The following is a 24,579-nucleotide window of genomic DNA, read 5'->3' on the forward strand; positions in this document are numbered from 1 at the left end:
AAAAAACTTTGAAACATTAGTACAAACACATTAATAAATTAAATTGAAATAAATACAGTCAAAAGTCGTTAATTCAGACACCCATAATCCGGAATGATCTATAATCCGGACCTCAAAGCTACAAACTTTCTGCACATGGCATTTGAATCTATAAACATGTGTGGATACTGAAAAGGTGATGAATATATATAAGAATATTATAATTTTCAGTAAGTTTTCTTATTGAATAATAAATTCTGACAGTACTATGCCATAAGACTAGGGTCTAAGTTTGTATAACAATTCCTCTGTTAAATAAAAAAATTTAAGTGATTTCTGTAGCCTTTTCATCAATACATTAAAGATTTTTTAACTAATTACATGCCCTCCCTTGCAATTAGAACCATCATTAAATCTATTTTATCTAATCATTTCCTGAACATTATCATGTATATAGATTGACCTCGTCTTTGTAACTGATAATTATTACTTGCAAATTATTCTCTTGCTGGTGAACTATAAACAAGCCTTTCTATTGCTGAGTTAGGGTTAACAATCTTTGCTCTTGTCTGCCTTACGGAAATCGGCGTAAAATTCTGGTACCTGGGCTGATTGTGCGCATGCGCAAACGTAGGTGGTGTGAATAGCCTCTTAGCTATTTGCACTGTCGGTGCGATTAGCCACTGCGCATCTAGTCTGGTTGAGCACACAATGTGCTCTAGGGCTTCAGTTACATTGAAAAACTTTAATAAAAATGCTGGTAATGCCTTATACTGCATGATCCATCTTATCCAGCAAAGGCCTAATATTATTTTCGCCGACCTAAATCATATGAAGAAACTCGACGATATGGATTTAATGTAACCAAAAATGCAATTTTATTAGCTACCAAAATGTAAGACACTATACGGTACAAATAGACTTATATTAAAATTTAGCCATTTAATAGTATTACACAGAAGAACAAATATATTCATAAGAGAATAAGAATAATACTGAAAACACTGTTTAAAACTTAGTGTATGATAGATAGAATTCACAATTTTTTCCACAATATAAGTAATAATATTTTTAATTTAAAACAATAATTTGAATTTAAATAAAGATGGATTTCAGGCAGTGCTTTATCTGCGAGATAAGAGTTAATGACTGTTAAGCTACAGAAAGCGATTTTGGGCCTTTTATATTACTGAGGGATTTACAGTTTTTCTGTTAGCATTCTTCATTTAAATGGTTTATTGGAATTTATTATTTGAATATAAAATTTAATTATTCAACTATTTGATTTGTGTGAAATTTGAACGTGTTAAATACCGTGAGTCTTTTTTTAAAACGACAATCTTTTATTGCAGACAATTTTGAACTGCTAAGTAAATAGTCGCCGTTCTCAGAAATACCAATCACTTTTATAGATGGTCTTCTAAGGAAGATGGTCACCATAAGAGGATTCCTTGTATTTAATTTGTTTCTAAAATGGAAAAGGGAACATATATTTTCCCCTTGATAAATAATATTTGAGTATGTGGATATATAGCTGGAAATAATAATGATATCTCACAAAAAATGATTGCCTTTTGTTACTTTTTATTAATTTACTTTTATGTCATTGGGATTATCATTTAAGTATATAAACTTTTATTTTAATTTTGAATTTATGGATTAGAATTTTATGAAAGTTTCACTAACACTTTAGATATGATCGATCACATTTAAACTTTCTCATAATTTCATAAGCAATAAATCAAATTGCATATCGATTTGGTCTTTTTAATTAACAGAAGCAGTACGGGTTAACTAATTTACTGCTGATTCTTCAATATAAAAGAGTTAGAAAGAGGCCTTTATACTTTTTCTCCCGTCACTAATTCAATGATTCTCACATTTCTTAGAATTTTTAATAGAGCATAAGAGATCAAACAATTTAGTGCTTGGATATAGGAGCAAGGAATATGTCATAGCATATGGATAAGTACATTTAGGATAAAAAAGGACATTTTCCTTTTACAGCTCTATAAAATCGGTGAAGTTGAGACATTATTTTAATTTAACAAATTTTAATTTAGTCATTCTTTTGTGATTAGTGTTGTCAAATAAGAATTAAAATAACTGTCCCCTCATTAATATCATACATTAAAGAGATAATATTGTTATGAAAATTATTTCTTCTAAGCGTGCAGCTTGGAAGCATTAACTATCTGTATGATATCTCTGAATAGTATAGTTAAATAAAATTAAGATTATTCCAAATGAAACTAATGTTTTGGGTACAATTCATAAATGCAGGTAATTAAAAATTGAAAAATTTTACCACTTAACAAAATTTTAAGTTTAGATCACATACCACATACGTTTAAATACACAATAACACATACCGCATGAATTTTAAATGGATTAAAAATTATTTTATTTATTATAATTATATCTATTATTATAATGGCTATAATTATGTAATAGTCAAAATTTTAAAATGAGAGAGAAAGATTGGTTGCCTTTTTTCACGAAAGAAATGCTTCCGGTAGAGTCCACTTCGTTAGAAAATGTATATGTTTTCGGAGGAAAGAACCTCAATTTTTTTTACACTTTTTTCTAATTCATGCTTCTTTTTTTCAAAGGCATCCCATATTAAGTGATTTATATTAACCCAATACAAGTTAAAGGATTATTTCTAGTAACACAACACATAGCAAAATTTGTAAGAAAAACAAACAGTAACTTTCGAAGACTTTAGATCGGATCCGTTACTTTTCACTTTATCCTGATCAAATTTTCCTGATCCCTCATAGTTTATCCCAAAGGGCTAATTAAACCTTCTATAGTGATTTCCGCAATTAAGTAAAATGCCTTGGTTTTATTCGTCGACCTTTGTTCTTAAACAGAGGAAGAGAGCAAAGAGTATGTGCCCACATTTTGTGTTATTTTTAGATCTTTACTTTTTTCCTTAAAAAGGAACAGAAGCTTTAAAACCGGGGGGGGGGGGAACAGCTTTAAGAATTTTGCAAAAATTGATGTTCTACACTATAGAATTAAAAAATGAATAAATATCATTTTAAAAATTTAGGCCATGGATCTAAATTATTATATGATGTAAATCAAGGTTTCTTAAACTTTTTTGTCATGACCCCTTTTTATCATCGAGATTTTTTTGCAATCTTCAGGACCCCATAATATTTACGAAAATTTTGTGTGACCCCATAAGCAAATCCGCTTATTCGCAAATTCGACACACGTGTGTGTGAAAGTGTCAATTTTTTCACTTGTACTGTAATATACAAATGCAGTTTTAGGTCATTAACTTTAATTTCTAATTTTAAGACATAGAACAATGTGAAAATTTTAAATAAGTAACAGACGATATGACAGCGTCATGTGCAAAGCAAGTAAAATGAACGTTTCTGTTATAAAATGAATGAGTCGAAACGTTTTCCTTTTTTCTTTGTCTGTATTGCCTTATCTTTATTTATTTTCAGATACATTGTGTAAAAATATTTGGTAATTGTAAAACTATTATAATAAGTTAAAGAAATATAAAAAATGCTAAATTGTTCAGCCACCCCCTGCTGCAGGTCCTGCGACCCCCATGGGGGTAGCAACACACAGTTTAAGAAACACTAATGTAAATGAACCAGGAAAAGATGAAAAATATTTTCGCATTTCCTGCCGAGGATAACGGTGATACCCTTTAATATTAATATTGATTTTTTAAAAAAATTTCTGTTTTGCATTATGATAAAAAAGTAAGATATATTTTTTAAATAAACATGTTAAACTATAGTGTAGCACATCGGTTTTTGCAAAAGAAAGCCCATTTCAATAAAGTTATTTCTTTCAGAAAGGGATACTGTCGATTCGTGGTTTCGGCATGATGTCGACCTTACATAATATATGTTCATGGTTTGGGCATGATGTCGATCTTACATGATATATGATCTTACAATTACATCAAATTTTTATCATTATAATTAGTATTTCATATATGTTTGCTACTGCTTGTTTGAATCAGTATGGAAAAAGCATACAAAGGTTATGTGTCTATGGGAAGGGATGCCATTACATTCGTGGAGGACTTTCAAAGGGAAACTTGTTTGTTTACTTTACCTACAAGGAAAACCATAAACACTCGTTCAGCTAGTTCCCTGATATTCTAACCCATGTCGAAATAGCATCGTTCATCAATCTTATACATTCTGCCCACTAATGAGCTATATGCTTTTTTCACTCCATTTAAATTCTCTTAATTTATACTTCCTTTTAATTGGTAATTATCTGATTATTTGTTCCAAACACAAACACACTCAAAATGAATAATTTTATATTACGCCCAAAGGGGCGTTTTTTAACGTTTTGAGAGTTACTTTTATTTATTAAATATCATGTTCTCTGTACTTAAACCATAAAATTCAATTCAACAGCAATACCACAGAATAAACTAAAAAGAGATATATTTAGAATTTCCGATACAGTCTTACGCGCTGGAGATAAAAATATTGTTTTTTTCGTACAGTGTTGCCATTGCTAGCTTTGAAATCGATGAGTTTGTTAATCAAAAATTCGTTAAAGATTTGCAAAATATGAAATAGATAATAAAGCAAATTCTAAACTCCAAATTTGGGCTTCCAGGTGCCTATATTCGAGTGAAGGACTACATTATTCAAAGTTTGATGTCTCTAGTTACCGTTGTTTTATCATAATGCTAGAAACATACACACATTCATGCAGATTCTTTATTATTTAATTTCTTTAAATACAATGCAAGGTTCTAATATTTGGTGGCAACAATTCGAAAAGTGAAACGCCGTTTATAGTGAGCCAAAGCAAAATGTCAAAACGAAATTAATAGCCCTTCTGGGCCATTTGGCCCTTTGGGCTAATAATAAAATAAAATAAATTACTTGGCAGTGAATGAACTTTTTATCTGCATATCTTACAACTACCCTATTAGATCATTTTAAATAACAATAATTTAAATTGCTAGATGACTAATGCTATTAGATCATTTTAAATAACAATAATTTAAATTGCTGGATGACTAAGAAAATAAAATTCATTGCATTGAAGTTGGCACGCTCTTTACATTATTCCCCCCCAAAAGCTTAATATTTTTGCTATATTTATAGACTTAACTGAAATTCGAAATTAATGTAAAAAACACAATCACTCAAAATTACTGTGTTTCCTTCCCTCTTTTGTGCAATATTTAGATAATAAGTAGCAAATCTCAAAATTAAATACCCTTTTTTTTTTTTTAAATACTTATTTTCTTTTAAATATTATGCTTTTAAGATGCTTGGTCCGAAACGAAAGGGCTTTTTCTTCTTTAGTGACATTAGGCTTGATAGCTAGAGGGAAAGTGGGACCAGATACGGAGGGCTATTCAAAGCTGTAAAAAAACAAAAGCTTTACGACTTGCAAGTGTCCCCTTCGAAGTATTTTCCCGCCACTTGTTAGCTGAGGAAGGATGAATTTTCCTGATAATTACTTCTAAATGGAAAATCATAGACTTTCCGTTAATTTTTTGTTAATCACATGAATTTTTGGGAAGCTGGAAAGCAATATTTTAAGCACTTACATCTTACCTATTGAAGATTAATTAGCACTTTTTTAAAATATAGGTAGTGGTGAAGTGGGAGGGTGCCCGGGTGCCCAGGGCACTTCCCTGGCTATGCGCCTGCATTACAACGATATCGGAACACCTTACAGACAACTAAACGACATCGAACGTGGTCGCATTGTAGGGTTGCATGAAGCTGCGTGGTCATACCAAGCAATAGGCCACCACCTGCAGCGTACAGAAACTGCTGTGCAAAGATGTTGGCAGCAAAGGGTGCTACAAGGAAACTGCCGATGAAAGGAAGGCTCTGGAAGGCCATGGATCACAAATGCAAGGCAAGATAGGATGATTGTTGTCAGGTCTGAACTGTTCCAACGGTATTATTGTTGATTATTCAACGCACTACAGCCACATCTATACCTCCCGTGGTACCGTTCATCATCTCACGGCGCTTGTCTGAGGCACTGTTACGCTCTCAGAGGCATTTAAGACATTTGCCTTTGACCCCACAACATTGGCAGAGTCATCTGGAGTGGTGTCACAGCTGATCATCATGGCTGCCATCAGACTGGCATCATATAGTGTGCAGCAATGAATCCCACTTTGCTCTTTAAGCAGATGACTACAGTGTTCATGTTTGGAGAGGACAAGGCCAGCGGTCCCAATCAGCCATAACCCCTAGTGTGATGGTGTGGGGTGCTATTTCTTATGACAGCAGGTCATCTTTAGTCATCCTCTTTACATCTTTAACAGCTTAACGATACGTTGATACCATCCTGTAGGCGGTTGCATTACTCTTCATGGCACGTCATCCTGGGGCTATTTTCCAACAAGATAATGCAGGCCACATATCTCTGTACTACCTCTGTGCGGTTGATTCTCTTCCTTGGAAAGGAAGGTCACCCGACCTTTTACCAATCGAGCATGTCTGGGATATAGTAGGGCGCCAGATTCGGGGCACCACAAAACATCGCAGATCTGGAGTGACAACTGATGAATGCCTGGCAGAATGTGTCGCAGGATGACATTAGGAAACTCTACCGCTCCTTGCCTCGATGAATTTAAGCATGCATTGCCTCCAGAGGCAGTTCAAACAACTACTAATTTTAACACTCAATGGGTGATTGTGAGCTGTGAACAGATACTATGACCTTGATTTTTTAATCATTTTATTATCTGTGTATGAGCTTTACACATTCAATTTCATCAAAAACAACCACTTCCTTCATGGTGCTTCGATTTTTTTGCAAGAGAGTGTATATCTTTGCAAACTACAAACAATAAATAACAGTGACTAAATAATTACATAAACAAAACAGTGGTTGATTCATAATTTAGCCATTTAAATATTTTTAAATTCCAGGTGTCTGGGCAAATATTTCCTCCATTATATCTTCAACAAAATATTCTTCTCTATATTCAGCAATAGCAATGACTCCAAATTAGCTTGCTTCATAGTACTCCTTAATCTACTTTTTACAGTTTTTAATTTTGAAAAAGCTCTTTCGCATTCAACTTGCATTTAGATAGGGTGAGTACAAACTTATATGCAAAAAAAGACATTGACGTATGTATTACTATATAAATTATATTTCAAGAGTAATTTGTGTACACACAAGATTTTATTGTTGAATGAATGCTCATTAATAGATAGAGCACTCTCTCCTTTTGACTCGGCATCAGATTCAAAATAATGATTTTCAACTGAATTTTTTAGTATTTAACATTTACTTACTAGGTTCTGATATTCATCCTTAAGGTAACACTTGCATAGTGCCCTAATAATACAGATAAACAAGCGAAAGAGTTTGGCGACAATGGCTTCGAAAAGTTTTGGGGATCAAGAAGAGATATGTCTTCATACAACTTCCTATGCTCTTTAAACCTACTTTCCATTGAAGAAATGGTGTTATCCACTATCAGATTAAAGACAGTAACTTCAAACTATTTGATAGGGCAACTGATATTATAGTCGGATGTTTTTTTTTGTCGTCCATTTGCTTCACTTTTCGGCATCTTCTAGCGGGTAGTTCTTCTTCCATAATTATATCACAACTTAAATTTATATTTTAAATTAAATGACAACTCAGCCTTTCTAGTTTATTATTGCAATCTGTTGTGAACGATTCTGATGTGTTAGGGTGTCTCTTTTCTCGAAGTTTCTGTGAATCGCCTTTGATTTTTGTTTATCCATTCTACGTACCTAAAAAGTAATATAAAAAAATTCAACTGCAATATTTTTTGCCATCAACTTACATTTTTCAGTGACACAGTAAAATTCACTAGAGAGTCTTTTTTAATTACAGTTATAATGCAATATTTTCAGTTTCACAATTAAATTAGAATGTGACTGTACTGTATTTTCATAAATCTACTTTACGACTATCAACGCTATAGGCTCTACTCTACCCCTACCTTATAGCCTACAGCTACCATAGCTCATGCAAGTTTGAATGCGATATGTGGTCCATGCATCCATATCTCTCTCGCATTGCATGGCTCTCTCGCCGAGTCATCTGTGTCAATTCGATGTTTCAAGTTTCTTGATCGGCCCAAAATCGCTCTGGTCCTATCCACCACTGCACAAAAACAGTAAAAGCATGCCTCCTTTAAGTATGACAGTGATGTATTGGTAACAGATCATATGCCTTATATTGGCAAGGTTTCAAGGCTACAGATAACAAGATTATTACTGATTCATGGTACCAGGAGATCTTGCTAGAGGAAGGAGAGACTTATAATTATTAAAACAGCACCTGCTGTTATCATTAACGATGCACTATCTCAAGTATATGACATGAAACATTACCCTCAAGCAGATAGATTTTAGAAGACTTTGAGAATCTAATTTATCTAATTATTCTTTTCAACCTGCTACAGATGTTGCAGTGATGAGCAAGAAGAAAGGAAATAGTGACAAATGGAGGAACAAATCACTTTCAGTAGCCAACTGCTTGCTTACAGCCATGAGACTAAAGTCATATATATCTCATCTGCAAGTGGAGGTTGCAGCATTTCTCTATAGAAAGTATGGATCGCACAGGTTACTTAATGTGCTGAGTTTATTAGGATTTTGCTCATCATACACAGAAGCCACACATTTTTAAATGTCCTCCATCATCCAACCACCTCTCACTCTTATTCAATAAGCACTTTTTCTCAAATGTTGCATGATAACACAGACTTCAGTAAGTGAACTATTGATGGGTATGACACATACCATTCAATGGGAGGCACATTTTGTGTGATTCAAAAATTTGGTTTGTCTCGGGTTAACATATAGTTCAGCTGAAGGTTATGTCATCAACAAGGAAATATTGGATGTGCCAGAACTGTTCTATTGAAACTGATACCCATGAAAAAACTGAATTCTCAACACCATGAACACAAAAAGAGGGCCAGGGCTGACAACAGAGCATGTGCAACAGGTGCAGCTGCACTGGGCAGCAGAATTTAGGGGTGGCAAAATTTTTAAAATTTAGGGAGTTACGGGGCGGCAGATTCTAGGAATCAAAGTCATTGCACTGGATGGTGAAAAGCCTAGCGCTGGCAGACAGGGAAATCTAAAAGATTATATACCAATCCTCAGAATGACCAGCCTAGTCCACGTGGAGCCTGAGCCTTATGCAGGTATAAACTTCATATACCAATTAATTCCAGTGCCATTATATCTTTCACATCTCCTTTACATAAGACTTTACTGATAAAACAGATTTGTTTTTCAGGTAATGGACTTCTGAAACACCATTCTTTCTTTTCCAGATGAAGATAATCCTCAGAAATATTAGAAAACAGCATGACATAATATTTTACATCAAGTGAAAACTTTTAATTATTTTGAAAGATAAATTTTATTTTACTAAGAACTTTTTCTTTGTAAATGAAATTTTGTTTCAAACATATTTTCATTCATCAGTATTTCTTTATTTACTCTACATAACAAATTGTAGTCTGAAGCATGATACAGACATAAAAGCTAACAAATGCCCACTGTCATGGTACCTCATTGATTTTTGAATGGTTTAGAGCAAGGATGTCAAACTCGCGGCCCACAACAAATATTTTTGCGGCCCGGCAAATATATCGGCAAATAATAATATATAATAATAAAATAACATATTGACGAAGAAAAAAATGAAATGTTTACTGCTAAGTAATTAACAATAATTTATTCAGTGTTGTTAGATTACTCACAGCGAGCTGACACACACACTACTTAAATTACAAATGCGTGTGAGTAGCTTGCGTTCAGCTACCTTCGGCTTTTGGGGGACACGTGCACTCAGAACTTGTACGCGTCCCCCGATGGCCGAATGTGGCCGAACTCATGGTCTCAGTTTTCCAATCATAGTTTTGTACGATATATTGGTGCATGCATGTGCATGCACTTTGCTTTATTATTAATTATTACTTAATTCATATTGTTATGGATTTCATAGTTATTTATTTATTTAGTTTTTTTTATTTATAATTGTAATTAGATTTGCTTCATGTTGCCTTAGCAATGCAGACGATTTTTGAAAAGACAGCTGTCAAGTATCAGGACGTAAACATTAAATTTTTCTTGTTCTTTTCTATATAAATATATATATATATATGTTTATTATTGTATTATTCGAAATAAATCTACGTTTCTATGAATATTGATTTTTTTTTTTTTTTTTTTTTTTTTTTTTTGCAGCCCGCCTAAAGTTGAATCTTGTTTGTTTGGCCCAAGTGTACCTATGAGTTTGACATCCCTGGTTTAGAATATAGAATTAGTCCTTAACATCACTTCACTCAAAACATTCAAATTTCATTTACCATTTGTGGATGAAATGAGGAGAATAATGGTATGATTTCCTATAAACTAGAAGTTTTGCTCACCATGCATCTCACTGACATTCATTAATTTCATTAATGTTACTTATGCATACCAAGCATTTCTAGAATAATTAGTTTCAGGCATATGACGTTGATATTAGTGTGGCACCATCACATAGGGTTTTTTAGAAGGATGTTTCTTATGGAGAGCCAAAAATTGGCCTTTTTTTAGCATGTTCTTGTATTGTCGCATATTGTCCAAACATGAGAGTTAATACTATATGCATTTTGTATGAAGTTTTGTCTATTGTAATTTTTCACAGAGTGGTCATCTTAAAAAAATGCTAAGTTTTCGAATTATAAGGAGTAAACTGAAAACGGCCAATGTTTTGAGGTTTTTTTTTTTTTTAATTTTATTTTTATTATGATGGCAGCCTCTGATGAGGTGGCCAACCTAAAATTACGATTTAGAACCCCAAGAAACATACAGAATCATTGAGAAAAACCTTCTAAAATTTTCAGAATCAGAGAAGATCCTTTTCAGCTGTGCATATCAAGAATAAAATCACACAATAAATACTTTTCTTTCCATTATACATAACTAACATCATCATGTTGGAAACTTCTGAAATGACCTTTGTAGCATTATATCAGCTGTACAACTTTGATTAATCAAAAGATAAAAAATATGTGTAAATTTTGCCATATGAATTTTTGGCCATAAAATTAATGGCAGTTTAGTTAAGAGTTATTAAAAAAATATTACTCACAGAGAAAGCATTTGCACCAGGAATTTTACCAAATCGTGTTTGTTTCCAATTTTCCAGAATAAGTAATCCAGCATAAATTTTACCAACTGTCAATTGACTGGCACCTAGAACTATAACAACAACAAAAAAAAAAAAAAAAAAAAAAAAAAAAAAAAAAAAAATTGAAAAATTGAAAAATTTTAAATATAAAATTTATTCCAGAAACCATAATAGGTGAAATAAATATATGAATATTATAGAAATTACTGGGAGAAGAATTATGCGAATGAGAGATTAAAGATCTGGAAGAGGAAATAAACATGAAAGAGATATTCAAGATACCTTCAGGCAGCTATTAGAAATTGCCTAATTTCATGAGTTGAATTCTAAGGAGACGCTAGCAAAGTTAGAACACTTTCTTAACAACAGAGTCAAGTATTTGAAGGTATTAAATATAAGTATCATTACATTTCTGAAGTATTAACAGAATTTTCAATTTGGATGAAAAATAATTTCGAATTCCAAAATTAAGAACATCTTTCACAATTTAAAACTTGAACCCACCTAGTTAAAAGTTAGTTTAAATTAAATGGTAAAAAATTCAAAATTCTATTAACGCTGATATTTAAAAACATGTTCAGTTATGCACATATTCAGCTTCAGTTTATTTATTTAATCAAATGGGCACAAGACGTTTCTCAGCCTAAAAAGATGAGATTATTTTATGAAGGACTTTTGAGATGAATCTGGCTTGTATTCATGTTAAACATCAAGATCACCAAATGCAGCTATATATTCGCCTTTCTGAATCAAGTCAAACTACTAGTAGTTATCAGTCCTATCCACTTGGTTTCCAGTGGGTCTGTTCAGTTTCAGAAATAAATAAGCACTTACATACACTGAGAAAATAGAAAAAAGGTTCTAATTTAGTGCATTGAAATAACAGTGAAATATTTTCCTTTCATTTTTTAATCTAGGATTAATTTCAAGATTTTCATTTCCTAGAAAAACATGATTTATGAAGAATCAGGCACTGATTAAAAAAGAACATTCATAAAACAGACCATAAGCACTCATAAACAAGTATGCACATTTCTTAAAAGATACCTTCATTAGGAGGAACCAGTCTATTTATTTGTTTTTTTGCTTGAAGTGGCCACAGTTTTTTAATTGTGTCCCTCAGTTCTTCATCAGCAGCATCCATCTCTGAAGCTGTAACCCAAATATTTTTTCATGAATATCTTACAGAAGAATAACTGCATATTCATTTGTTAATAAAGTGGAAATAAACAAAACCCTTTTGGTTTCCTATATGAGACACATAGATTACACAGAATAATTCCTTTGGTAGAAGACCCAAGGTAGTCGTAGTAGTGGAGTTTTTGAGCATAAATTAAAAGTTATATGCACCAAGCACATATTTCTTTCAAACAAATTACATACCATAAAACCAAGCAGAATTAGTTATCAACAAACAGAAGTTTAAACAACAGCAGACTTATAAAATCAAAAGAAGTAATAAAATGATGAATGCTGAGATGACTAAATAATAAACTCAGATGTAAAATCAAAACCATGAGATATGTTAAAATACATAGTACTAAATAAATCAAATTAAATAAAGAGACCTGTCTCTTTCAGGTACTGAAACATATTGGTAATAACCTCTTTTCTGATCAAGAGGGAAGTTACTAAAGTGCTTCAGTCAATGTCTGTTAAAATTTGGACAATTTTATTAAAAATTTAAATTTATTATTAAAAAGTCATGCATAGACAGAACACCATGACAACTAGGATGTTACTCTCCATTTTAGATGGTAATTGCAAATGATTTGGGAATGCCCAATTCTAAGTAGAGTTAACACGACTTTCTTCCAGGTCTCTCAATATTCTACACTAGGATTCATGTATCTTAGCTTATTATTTAGTTGAACATTCCAGAGTTGTTGCCATTTGTTCAGGACTTTTGGCTTGATAAATTTACTGATATTATTTTAAGGAATAATTTGATTCAACAAATAATCAATTACCAGGACCTTGATTACCAAGACATAACTTTCCAGCCTTGTGGGCAATGCAAACACGTCGTTGGCTCCATGAAAAACTAGAAGCAAATGGATATAACAGCATCTCACTTTAAGCCCCAACCTCTGAAAAATGATAAGGGAAAAGAAAATGGAAAAGTAACAGATAAGGAAAGGGGAAAAGAAAATGAAGAGAGATCACTGGGACTCAGAGATCCTGACTCACTCTCAAAGAGGGTGATCTATTGAATGACTAGAGTACTACAGGACTGCCACATCTGTACTCACACAGACTGAATGCCTGAGGACAACTAGACCTAATAAACTGTTTATTAGTCTGCATGAGTATACATAATAACATACTGCACACAATGAAGAAGCATACTAATACTAAAGGTAATGCTGGAAATGCTCATTATTACCATCTAAACATAATTGAATGTAACACTTCATGCTTGTCTATTTCCATGCCATTAAGTGTGAACACATATTGCATGCGAAATGGTACTAGTGGTTAATTTTGTTCTGATAACATCAAGATTTACTCCCCATTTTCCCCAATGCCCCATACTTTTTAATGAAAATTCCATATGTACACATTTCATAAATTGCTGAATAGTCCCATTTTCTTGGGTCTGGTACTGAAAGAATCAATCTATATTGCATATTTTTGAAAATCCAGAATTATAAATTTGACCCTTCAATTATTTACACCAAACTTGATGAGTAAGCATGAAAAAGAAGAAAAATCTACACAGTTTTTCACGCAGATATAGCCAAGGATGTTTCTCACAGATATAATGGAAGGGAAGGTTAATAAATAAATAAATGTAAACTTAACTTTCTAAATGCATTTCATGCTCTATTTAAAACATATATTTTAATTACTCTAATTAAACTTTAAAATTTGAAATTTAAAAACTGAAATTAAATTACTTTTTCCTACTAATCTAATTCAAAACAGTTTAATTTGGCTGAAATGTATAATTTTCCAGATTATCATGAGATTTTTTTTGTTCATGACTATATCCTTTTTAATTATATTTGAAATGATTTATTTCTATTTCTGTTAGCCAACAGAAGCACTTTTATTCACATTTCAAATGATTAGTCTTATACTGATTCATTTTTTTTCTTAGTAATTACTTTCAAAACTATTCCTATGATATTAAGTAAGTTTCTTAAGAAATATGAGACTTTTCCTTCACACACTTTGTTTTATTTATTATACATTTTAGACAGCCATTGCTTAGAAATGTATTTCTAACTCAGTCTAAACTAAGATAGTACTGTAGAATGCAGGGATCAGAAGATATTTTGATGTTAAATTGAGAAGAAAAGACTAATACACAAAATCAGGAAATAAATATAGACCAGGAAAAATTTTTAGAACATAGAAATATATTTACCTGATCTCATTTTAATACTCAGATTCTCCCTAATGAGTGCAAATAAGGTAGTGCTAAAATTAACTTGCATATCTTCATTTAGAGGCATATTCATTCTTATTAATTTCTGTGGGAAAAATTAATAAATAACAAAACAAAACTTTTGCTGAAAAATGTGTAAATCAAATAACACAACTTATACATAAAAATGATCCAAACATGCATTTTACATGAAAATAGGAATCACAAATATGAATAAATTATCTTTTAAGTTGAAATGAAACATAATTTTACCAGTGACATACTAAAAAACTCTATGTCATTAAAAAATAATCAGTTTTAAACTGATGAATTTAAAATAATTATTATACATTCTATTTTCTTGAAACTTCTTACCTTTTCTACATGAAAATATACTTTGCAATTATATCACTGTCAATTTTTTTTTTTTCATTACCGAGAAAAGTGCATTGTCACAATGAATACAAGATTGCTTTCAATGAAAAAAAAAATCCACACATTGGAAAAGAGATGGATCAGTTTTATCTTCAACAAAACATTTTCAATAATTAAGTTACAAACTGTATTTACAAATAAATAGGATATGCAAATGATTAGCATTACAGTCATATTCAAATCACATGTGCCAGTAATACCACCTAGAAGCACTATAAAAAGAAAGAATAGTAGACTGCTTTACATACTGAATGGTTACAAATGAAATAACTATTAAAGGCATGAGGTTCCTACTGGTTAAATGAGAAAGGAAGTATTGAGGTTTAGGGCACATTTTTTTATATCTTGTGACATTACAAGTGGGGGATGAAATTGTAGGATTTATTTCATTCAAACTGAGAAATTCTACAGCATCTGCAATAAAAAACATCACTAAAACATTCAGTGAAGGAACAGCTAAAGAAGAAAGGCTGGTCAACAAATTATGATTGGGATAAGAAGTGGATTTATATGATAATTGTACACATTCATTGCAGGACTGAAAGTAAAAGACACTCTATGGTGAACTTCAAAGGCATCTCTGCTGTAAAGATGTTTTTTACTATACGGTAGTCTTCTGTTCATGATACTCATTATGCATTTTTCCCACAAGGTGAAACAATAAATGCAGCTCTACACTGAACAGATATGTAGCTAATGCATGACAAATTGTGGCTTAAGTAACCGGAACATGTGAATATACATGGAGCCCTATTGCTTCAGGAGAATGCTCAGCCACCTACAGCAATGTCAACCATATAACTAATCAATAACTTTGTATACAAAATTATGCCTTGTTCCCCATATTCTCCTGATATTTTACTAATAGATTATCATTTTTACCAGCATTTGAGACGTTTTTGTCCAAAAAATGTTTTGTCATACAATGCATCAATTTTTTTGGCAGTGAAGGATTTTTATTATTTTTAAAAACAATGATTTTTAAAAATGTGTTATAAATGACCTTGCCATAGATTGACAACAATGCATTGATTCTGCAAGCAATTGCTTTTATTAAACAAGTTCTTAACTCATTTGTTCTTTCAGTTATACTTAAAATCTGCTTTCATTTACAACAAAGCCAATACTAACTGTTTTACAGTTTCCTACTGCTACTTTGCATGAAAAATTCAGTATTTTAGAGTTTACTCTATAAGTGATATTGCTCATTTATAATATTTCCTAGGCATCAAAGAGAAATTACCCAATATTTGCAAGACATCCAAAAACCCGTACTACACAACAATATTTGTTTCATGAATGATACACTCATATTACCATCTATCCTTCAACAGTGCAGATGGGTTTTGTATATTTCATTTCATCCATTATTGCATAATAAATCAAAATGAACAATAATTAATGCACTGTTTTAAATGGCTAATACAAATAATATTATTACTATTATTCACTTTTTATAGGCTAATATCTTATGACACATGAATTCTTAAAGCATTTCCACAAATATTGTGTGATTTAACATTTCACACTATACTGGTAATTCTGTTTCATAAGATATAACTTTGTATTTCAAAATGATTATAACTAAGTTTTTTATGTAATTAAAATGAGTTATTTTATGCCAAGTTACCTTATAAGCTAGACGATATGGACATTTATTTCCAAATCCCAAGGGTGGATCCATGTTCCTAAGCATCTGGTACATCTCAGAATATGATATGAAACCACTAAAATAAGAATTCATATAATTTGATTAGCAGGTGTTTTGTTACAATAGAATTATAAGAGCCACAAAGTTTTTGAAATTTTTTTTGAATGATCCACAATAATGTTATAAAAATCAGTTAAACTTGAAATAAATGTTTTTTAACTGAGCAAAATGTTATGCAAAATTATATCAAAGCTATTTTTTAAATGCTACAAAATGAAAGAACTATTAAACATTAATGTATTTTTAGAAAGGATTTGTGTTATACAGAAATATAATGAATAAAACATACGTTGCATTGGGATCATACTCTGCCCAAGCTCGTATATATTCATCAAGATGATGTGCACCCAATATTGATGAGTCCCGAGTGAGATAATCAAAATTATCCATAATAACAGCAACAAATAAGTTAAGCATCTATTAAAAAGAATAATTTTCTTAAATGTGTTTATTAAATACATTATATTCATAAAACAATTGCTACAGAACATCAGAAAGAAAGAAAAAAGAATTAAGTTAAAATCTGTTGAGAAAAAAATCAGTGCTAGATATCAATATCTCAGAATTAGTCATACATAAAGAAAATAATACAGTACCAAGTCCAAGATCTGAAATCGTTGGGACTTTGGTGTTTCAAGATTTTGGTCATCAGTTTAAATCTAGTAAGACGATGCACAGACATGGTGATATTTGGAACTTCAGAATTTCCAGATTTTAGCCATCTGTATAAATCTAATAAGACAACACAACATACAGAAATGGAAACATTCAGGCTTCACTAATTATTGAAGTCCAATAGAAAAATGCCAACCCTCCATAAACACTCAAGGGCTGAAAATATGATTACATCAATCAATGTATCATCACTGGCCATTCTGTAACTCCCTAGTCAGCAGATGTTTGAAAGTGGCATGCAGGTATCTTAGGTAATTGGAAGAAAAATTACATTTATAGACACCTGCTTCCTTTTGTTGAGAATTATAGTCTCCATTTGTAGACTTTGTAGAGGATTTTATTTATTACTATTATTAATTTGGAGTGAAGCTGGTAGTCTGGAGATTCAGATATTGGACATCTGGATTTCTGACTTTGTGCTATAACAGATTGTAATAAGTAATAGAACAAAGTATGTATAATTGGTTCTATAAAGATGGCAGCTGACGTTAAATGGATTTTTTTTCCTGTTGGAAATAAAGAGAATAAAATGACTTTCTAGTTTAAATAAATTGAGAAGAGGAGCTGGAAGAATATATAACAGAATAATGGCACACAGAATATTTTTATAAAAATCTCAAAAGTATGGGTCAGGGAAAAGAAATGTTCATATCTAAAAGTTTAATTGAATGTATATTTACAATTCATATTGTTACGAAATGTACAGATGCAGTAAGATGGCTTCCCTGCAAAGCAGTTTTAGGGTTGCCATAAAATAGCAAGGAAGACAGGGTTGCCACATTTGGCGAGAAACTGCCCATTTGGTTACAAAATTGGCGATATACCATGGACGGATGGAGAACCTTCTGGAACGAATTCTTACCGGTTTAGCCCAGAATGTTCTTGAACACAAGCCGAAAGCTTTATAAACCCTGCTGGTCCGCAGTCAGTGTGTGTGCCTTGTGTAGGGCGAGTCAGTGTTTCTCGAGTTAGTCCGTGCAGAGTCGATCGAGTTGACAGCCGGGCAGTGAGTTCCGAGTAGATCATAGAGTGCACCGAAGGAGTCTCTTAGTGTGTTGCGGTTAGTGCATCGTTGAGAGAGCATGTTGAGCTCCGAGGATGACTAAGCTGAAGAGTCGGGAGCTGTGCTCTGTGTGTTGTTGAGTGCATCGCGAGTTGTAGCGTGGAGAGTCTCGAAAATACATGGAGTTCCAAGAACGATCAAGCAGAGTCAGGAGCTGTTCTCTAGTGCTTTGCCATGAAGCTGTCTCCACTGTGATAGCCTGATAACCTGGAGGCTGTGTCGCTGATCGTGTCAGCGTGTTTATAGTAGCTCATCGACGACTGTAAAAATGTGTTTTGGCAATGACAATACTGATCAATAAAGTGTGTTTGAACACTTCATCAAGTAGTGTTGTCGTTATTCACTCCAAATCCACACGAACCCCATACGAAGGTGAAGGAAGAAAATAACGTAATAACTAGTGTCAGAAAAGAAAAACGCAACAATATACTTTAGTGTTGAAATACTTACCTATTATAAAAATAAAATAAAATAAAAAATAGAAATCAGATATAGTAAAAAGGACCTGAGACTATCTACTGATAAGCAGAAGTTCAAAGGCTTTCCCCCATATATGAAATGGTTCACAGCAAATTTATATATTCATTAGCAATACTATGGCAAAGGTTAACTCTAACACACACACAGACACAAAAAAAAAAAAAAAAAAAAAAAAAAAAAAAAAAAAAAGATTCTACCTCAGCAAAGGTTAATTACAGCAAATCATTATACAATTAAAGAGAACTGGTTTGTATCTTCTGTTAGTAAGGAAACTGAATATCTCATGCAGCCAGTCATTTGGCCAGGAAACAACTATGGAATGAAGCTACATGTTTTTGATGTTTTGTTTCAAATGAATACATTTTATACATTTGGCACTGGTAATCCTTTAAAATGAGGAACAGGGCAAGAAATGGATGTGAGATGTATCACATAAATAATTAAACAGAGATTTTCAGGTAAGTAGGAGAAATAATTTTATAAATTTGATAAAGATATTGTAATTAAGAACTCATATGTATGATGATGCATTTTAAATGAAAGTGATATTTCCCCCCTTTCCCACAAAATGTATATTTGTAAACACCATTATTTTTATTTCTATATTTATATTTAAGCTAATGATTTATCCATTTTATAATTTTAATAAATTGTTATTATTTTTTGTTAACTTATTTATATAATTATTGCAATTAAGTAGAAATCAATGTTAATTCAATTACTTATTAATACAGAATTTACACAAATAAGTTTAAATGTAAGTGAATATGTCAAAAGCAAACTCACCAAAAAGGAACAAAAGAAAATGAAGCTGACAAAGTAAGTATATGCCAAATTACTACCACATTCATCTCCTTGCTTATTTGACTTTAAATCACAGGGTCTTCCTTTAACACAGTCCAACATTATAGCCTGCCAGGCTTCACCAGTTGCACACCTTCATTTAAAAAACAACAGTAATATCTACACAATGAATGCAACTTATGTAATATTATTAACATGTTTTAATTAGAAGAAATAGAATGACTACAATTTTCATATAAATCACAGCCAATAATTCATGCGAGCAAAATGTAAAGTGCATACAGCATGCAAAGAAAATAACATAATGGTTTTAAGGAAAGGACACTGACCCTGAAACGAGAGTTACAGCCACTTATATGATCAAATTATATAACCTTTTTAAAAATACTTATTTGTTCTTTCCTACATGATATTCAAACTGAGTGAAAATTTAATCAAACTATTCAAATTTCATTTTAAGTCACAAATTTTAAAGCTAATTGAAAGTATTATGTGTTGAAATGAATTTACATGTTAGATTCCATTTTATGAAGCAACTTTACAAGAAAACCCACAAAATTTGCATTATTATTCACTCATAAAATGAAGGTAACATCTGATTATATGTAAATTATGTTTTCTAAAATATATTTTCAATGAAAGAGCAAAACCGAACCAACGGTTTGCTTAGCATCTTGTAATTTCTTTTATAAAACATAACCCAAATTAAATGGGTAAATTTGAATTGAACTTGAATGAACTTTAAATCTGAATCATATTTTTAATAATTTAAAAACTGTCAACAGTGCTATTAATGTGCAATTATTTTGAAGGTCTTTGAATAAAAATAAAATGTTCAAGGCCCCAAGCATGTTTATTTGCTAAGTACTTAAATATGGTAAATTTTTCTTTTAACATAATCGCCTTTTTATATAATATCACTCATTTCAGCTAAAGAATGAAAGAAACTTATTTTTTAATGTTAACTGTATCTGAATATTTTATGTTCAGTTAACCTCATTAAAGATTCATCTATGTAACTGATGGAGCAGACATGCAGTTAAATGCTTTACTGTCTTCTGAAGCATCAAAATCAAATTTAACCTTATTAAAGATTCATTTATGTAATTGATAGAACTGATATGCAGTGAACTGCTTAAAGTTCTTTGGAGAAATTATTATTTCTCCAATTAAGTTACCAAAAAATTATTAATTCTCCAATTCTTTAAATAATAAAACCAATACATTAATGACTATAGCCAAGCTCTGAATAGACCACACCAAAACATGTTAAAAAGGTCAGTTTCAGCAAAAAGAATTCTCTCTTCTCCTTATAAAACACAGAAGTCTAGAAGAACGAGAATAAAAATTAGCACGCAAGATAGCAAACGGTTACAAGTAACGAAACAATAAGCAACGAGCAGTAAGATTTTCATGAATGGTTTTGAAATAATTAGTAACATTAGGCACTTTTACATTATGCTTATTATTAATTTTTGTGTGCATTAAGTACACTGAACTAAAGGCATTAATATATATATATATGTATTTTTTTAACTATTCCTAATGTTTTTTCTTGCTGATGGAACTGGAAATGAGATTTATTTTAACTCATTTTAATGCTTACCAGTGAACCCTTTAATTTATAAATATTTAAAATAAGTTAAATATATTTTTAATTTCTTTCTCTTTAATTTATTTGCATACAGTTTTAAAAGTTTTGTTTGTAAATTAACACAAGAGCTTTATTTAATAATCTAACATTAAAATTCAGAAGGAAAACTTAACTTTGTTTCAAGATTGAATAACAAAATCTAATTCATTGTTATACCTAGAAAAGGAGTTGCAGCAATTTTATGAATGTTTTAGTATGAATTCAATCCAGAAACAAATGCTCGGCACATCTGTTCACTTCTTACAAACATTTTATTTCTTTTACACAGTTAGACATCTTTAAATAATCTTTCTGAAAGGGAAAAGTTTAGATACGCCATTCCAATAATCAATAATTTTGAACACTGTACATTTAAAAACTCGCTATTTGAAAATAATAATAAATAAATAAATGAGGCTTGAAAGATGAAAACTGAATTTAGATCAGTAACTTTAATTTTCATAAAATTATATCTGATAATATGGAATCAATTGAAAAGGATTTAATGAGGAAAAACTCAGTATTATGCAAGACTGGTAGCACTTTAGGAAGGGGAAAAAGTCTAAAATTATCAAATTCTGTTTATGCTATGATCTAAAGTTACAATACTGCAAAAAAGCCGTAACTACGAAAAAAAAAATCACAATCTGATATAAATCAAATTCCACTTCTTTAACCAGAATCAAGGCCATTCTGTAATTCTAAATTCTACTTAAATCTGTGAAAAAATTTTCTCAAGAAAATTCTTATGTTAACTTTACTTAAAATTCAGTAGTGCTATAAATTTTTGCATAGCCTGAGTAAATTATAACCTACTCCCTTCCAAACAACAGTCTATTTGCTTGATTTTAAAGGCTGATTTCATTTAGGATATTTAAAGAATAATTTTGCAAAAAAGGAAGAAATTTCATAAATTTGACATTTGCTCACATGACTGCAATTTTTTTTTCAAGCAATTTAAGCCAATAGGTGTGGGAAGACTTGTTCATTCCACTGCAATAAAAATTCAATCTAATCTATATAAAATAAATAAATAAAAATAAGAATAAAATTCTAGCACTCAATGAGGGCTTCTTTATTTCTAAAATCTGTAAAGCAATTCCTTACTTTAAAATTAGTACTTGAGAAAAAAATGCAAATGCCAATTCTTTTACTACCATAAAAATGTACGAACAGTGATAACTCTCACACTATTATTTAGAAGTGGTAAATAAAGTTTACAGGGTTCTTTTTTTTTCCATAAAATCAAATCAAATGTAACTAAATATATATGTATAACTTATTGCACTCAACATTTACAGCACACACTTTTACACTAGCATGCATCACATACTACAAAATCAAAATTAATAAAAGCATAAAGAGGAGCAGAGCATTCGTTTTCACCAAATTTCTCAATGCTTTACTATATACAATAAAGCAACATAATTTTTCTGCCAGTATGATTTCTGCTTATAAATTACTTTTAGACCGGAGAATGGCAGAACTCAAATGAAACTGGTATTTGGCATGCAAATGTCAAACATCTGTAGGCGAACAAGGACTGCGGATGTAATTTCAGATATTGTGTATACAGAAAGCTCACAACATGCTTTTACATTAAGGACTTCAGAATGATATGGAGATGCCTTTATATAGTTACAGCTACTTTTGAAATGACATAATAAAACAAAGAGCAGTTTACAATAGATAAATAAAAATGCAGTTGAAAAGGTAGTTTATATTTTATGTATGCTTTGTCTTCTACCAAGTATTTCTGCCAAACGATTACTTGGTAAAAATTATTAGTTGTAAATTTAGAAATACTGTGACTAACATTTTCTAAATTTTAATATGTTTAATATGTTTTATGCATGTATGCACTCAATAAAATGATGAATAGCAGGCTTTTTTTAATTTTATTTTATTATAGCATAATAAATACTGAATTTAACAAATAACATTATATTAAACACACAAAAAAATCTCATGTGGCAACCAGATGATTTCACTGTATGGCCTATTAAATTATACATATTTTTGCAGCACTTCATTAAAACTTATTTGCATGAATTATTTTAACTTAATTAACCGATCCCTCAGGCAAGTCTAAAATAAAATCAAAAATTGAAAACTTTGAAATTAAATATCCCGGTCAAATTTTGTCATGCAGAAGTCCAACTTCTTGTATTTTTATTTTTTCGTAATGAGTATAAAATTTCTCTAAGTATAATAATCGAGAGACCGCATAAAATGTTAGATTTCAGTATTTGTCAAAAATTAATTCTTTTTAAAATTTGACGTTGACAAACACAACAAACAAAAACATAAATATTTTTATTATTTGAAACGCTTCTATAATTGGAAGTACACGACAATGAGTGACAAAATAAAGGTTGGCTCAGGGGTGTATATATATATATGCTTTTGATTCTGCTGCCGGCAATAAGAAAGGGAATTGCACAACTAGATGTTATAGCAGTCCCATATACAAAATTTTAGTGTTCTGTGGCTAATCATTTTTGAGTTATGCTAGATACATATGTATGTATGGACAAATATCACGAAAAAGTGCATTTTGAATCCATTTAAAAATATTTTTGTAATTAGGAGACCTTTAATCTGTCTGTACATACAGGCCTTATGTAAAAAAAAAAAAAAAAAAAAAAAAAAAAAACAGTCAACCTGGACTCAGGAATTGTCAAGACGGATATTTCCATTGAAATCTGACAAATGAATTTTCTTTAATTACAATACTTCCTATAAGGAAGTAAAAAGAAATGAAATTTACATATTTTTAAATGATGATGATCGAAAACATATCTTCAAATATTATGTTACCTCTTAAATAACATAATTTTGTGGAAATGCAAAACAAAAACTTACAATCAAAGTGTTCAAATGAAAGTTTGAAACCGGTTTGAAGAGAACCATACCTTATTTATGGCAGCTGTTAGCTTTAGCAATTGGCAGACTTAGGAATATGCCAGTAAAATTCTGTGAAGGAAAACTAGGATTATCCCCAAACACAACTATTATTCAATGTAATTACTACTGATAATTGCGCATGTTATCTACAGAAAGAGAAAAATGTAAAAAAAAAAAAAAAAAAAAAAGAGGCTCTGGATGCATCTTTGATATAGACACAAGGATATTTAAACACACATTTTTCTTAAGAGTTGCCGATGAGTTCGTGAGTTTTTGGTGCAAGTGCAGATAATAAGAAAGCACCCCTTACTTTTTAAGGCATTCATTAAAATGATCCAGTTTTTAAAATTAATGCAACA

At 31.1% G+C, this 24,579-nt stretch overlaps 2 protein-coding genes across 2 annotated transcripts in view; one reads left to right on the forward strand and one right to left on the reverse strand.

Moving 5' to 3' along the window:
- IFT46 (intraflagellar transport 46) overlaps positions 1-11,269 on the forward strand; it is a 201,810-nt gene extending 190,541 nt beyond the window's left edge. The window contains exon 12 of the transcript XR_015039626.1: positions 10,209-11,269. The gene's annotated coding sequence lies outside the window, so the exon portion shown is untranslated. The remainder of the gene's footprint in view (positions 1-10,208) is intronic.
- LOC118182704 (voltage-dependent calcium channel type A subunit alpha-1-like) overlaps positions 1-24,579 on the reverse strand; it is a 454,834-nt gene that overhangs the window by 67,047 nt on the left and 363,208 nt on the right. Inside the window, exons 37-42 of the mRNA XM_085811365.1 lie at positions 19,663-19,813; positions 16,948-17,075; positions 16,578-16,674; positions 14,513-14,618; positions 12,187-12,291; positions 11,101-11,210 (exon numbers count right to left, since the gene is read on the reverse strand). Of these exons, the coding sequence (XP_085667491.1) occupies positions 11,101-11,210; positions 12,187-12,291; positions 14,513-14,618; positions 16,578-16,674; positions 16,948-17,075; positions 19,663-19,813 (697 nt within the window). The remainder of the gene's footprint in view (positions 1-11,100; positions 11,211-12,186; positions 12,292-14,512; positions 14,619-16,577; positions 16,675-16,947; positions 17,076-19,662; positions 19,814-24,579) is intronic.

The sequence above is a fragment of the Stegodyphus dumicola genome, chromosome 2 (genome assembly GCF_044657685.1).
Source record: "Stegodyphus dumicola isolate Sdum_Otavi_A_Nest chromosome 2, ASM4465768v1".
NCBI classification, from domain to species: Eukaryota; Metazoa; Arthropoda; class Arachnida; order Araneae; family Eresidae; genus Stegodyphus; species Stegodyphus dumicola.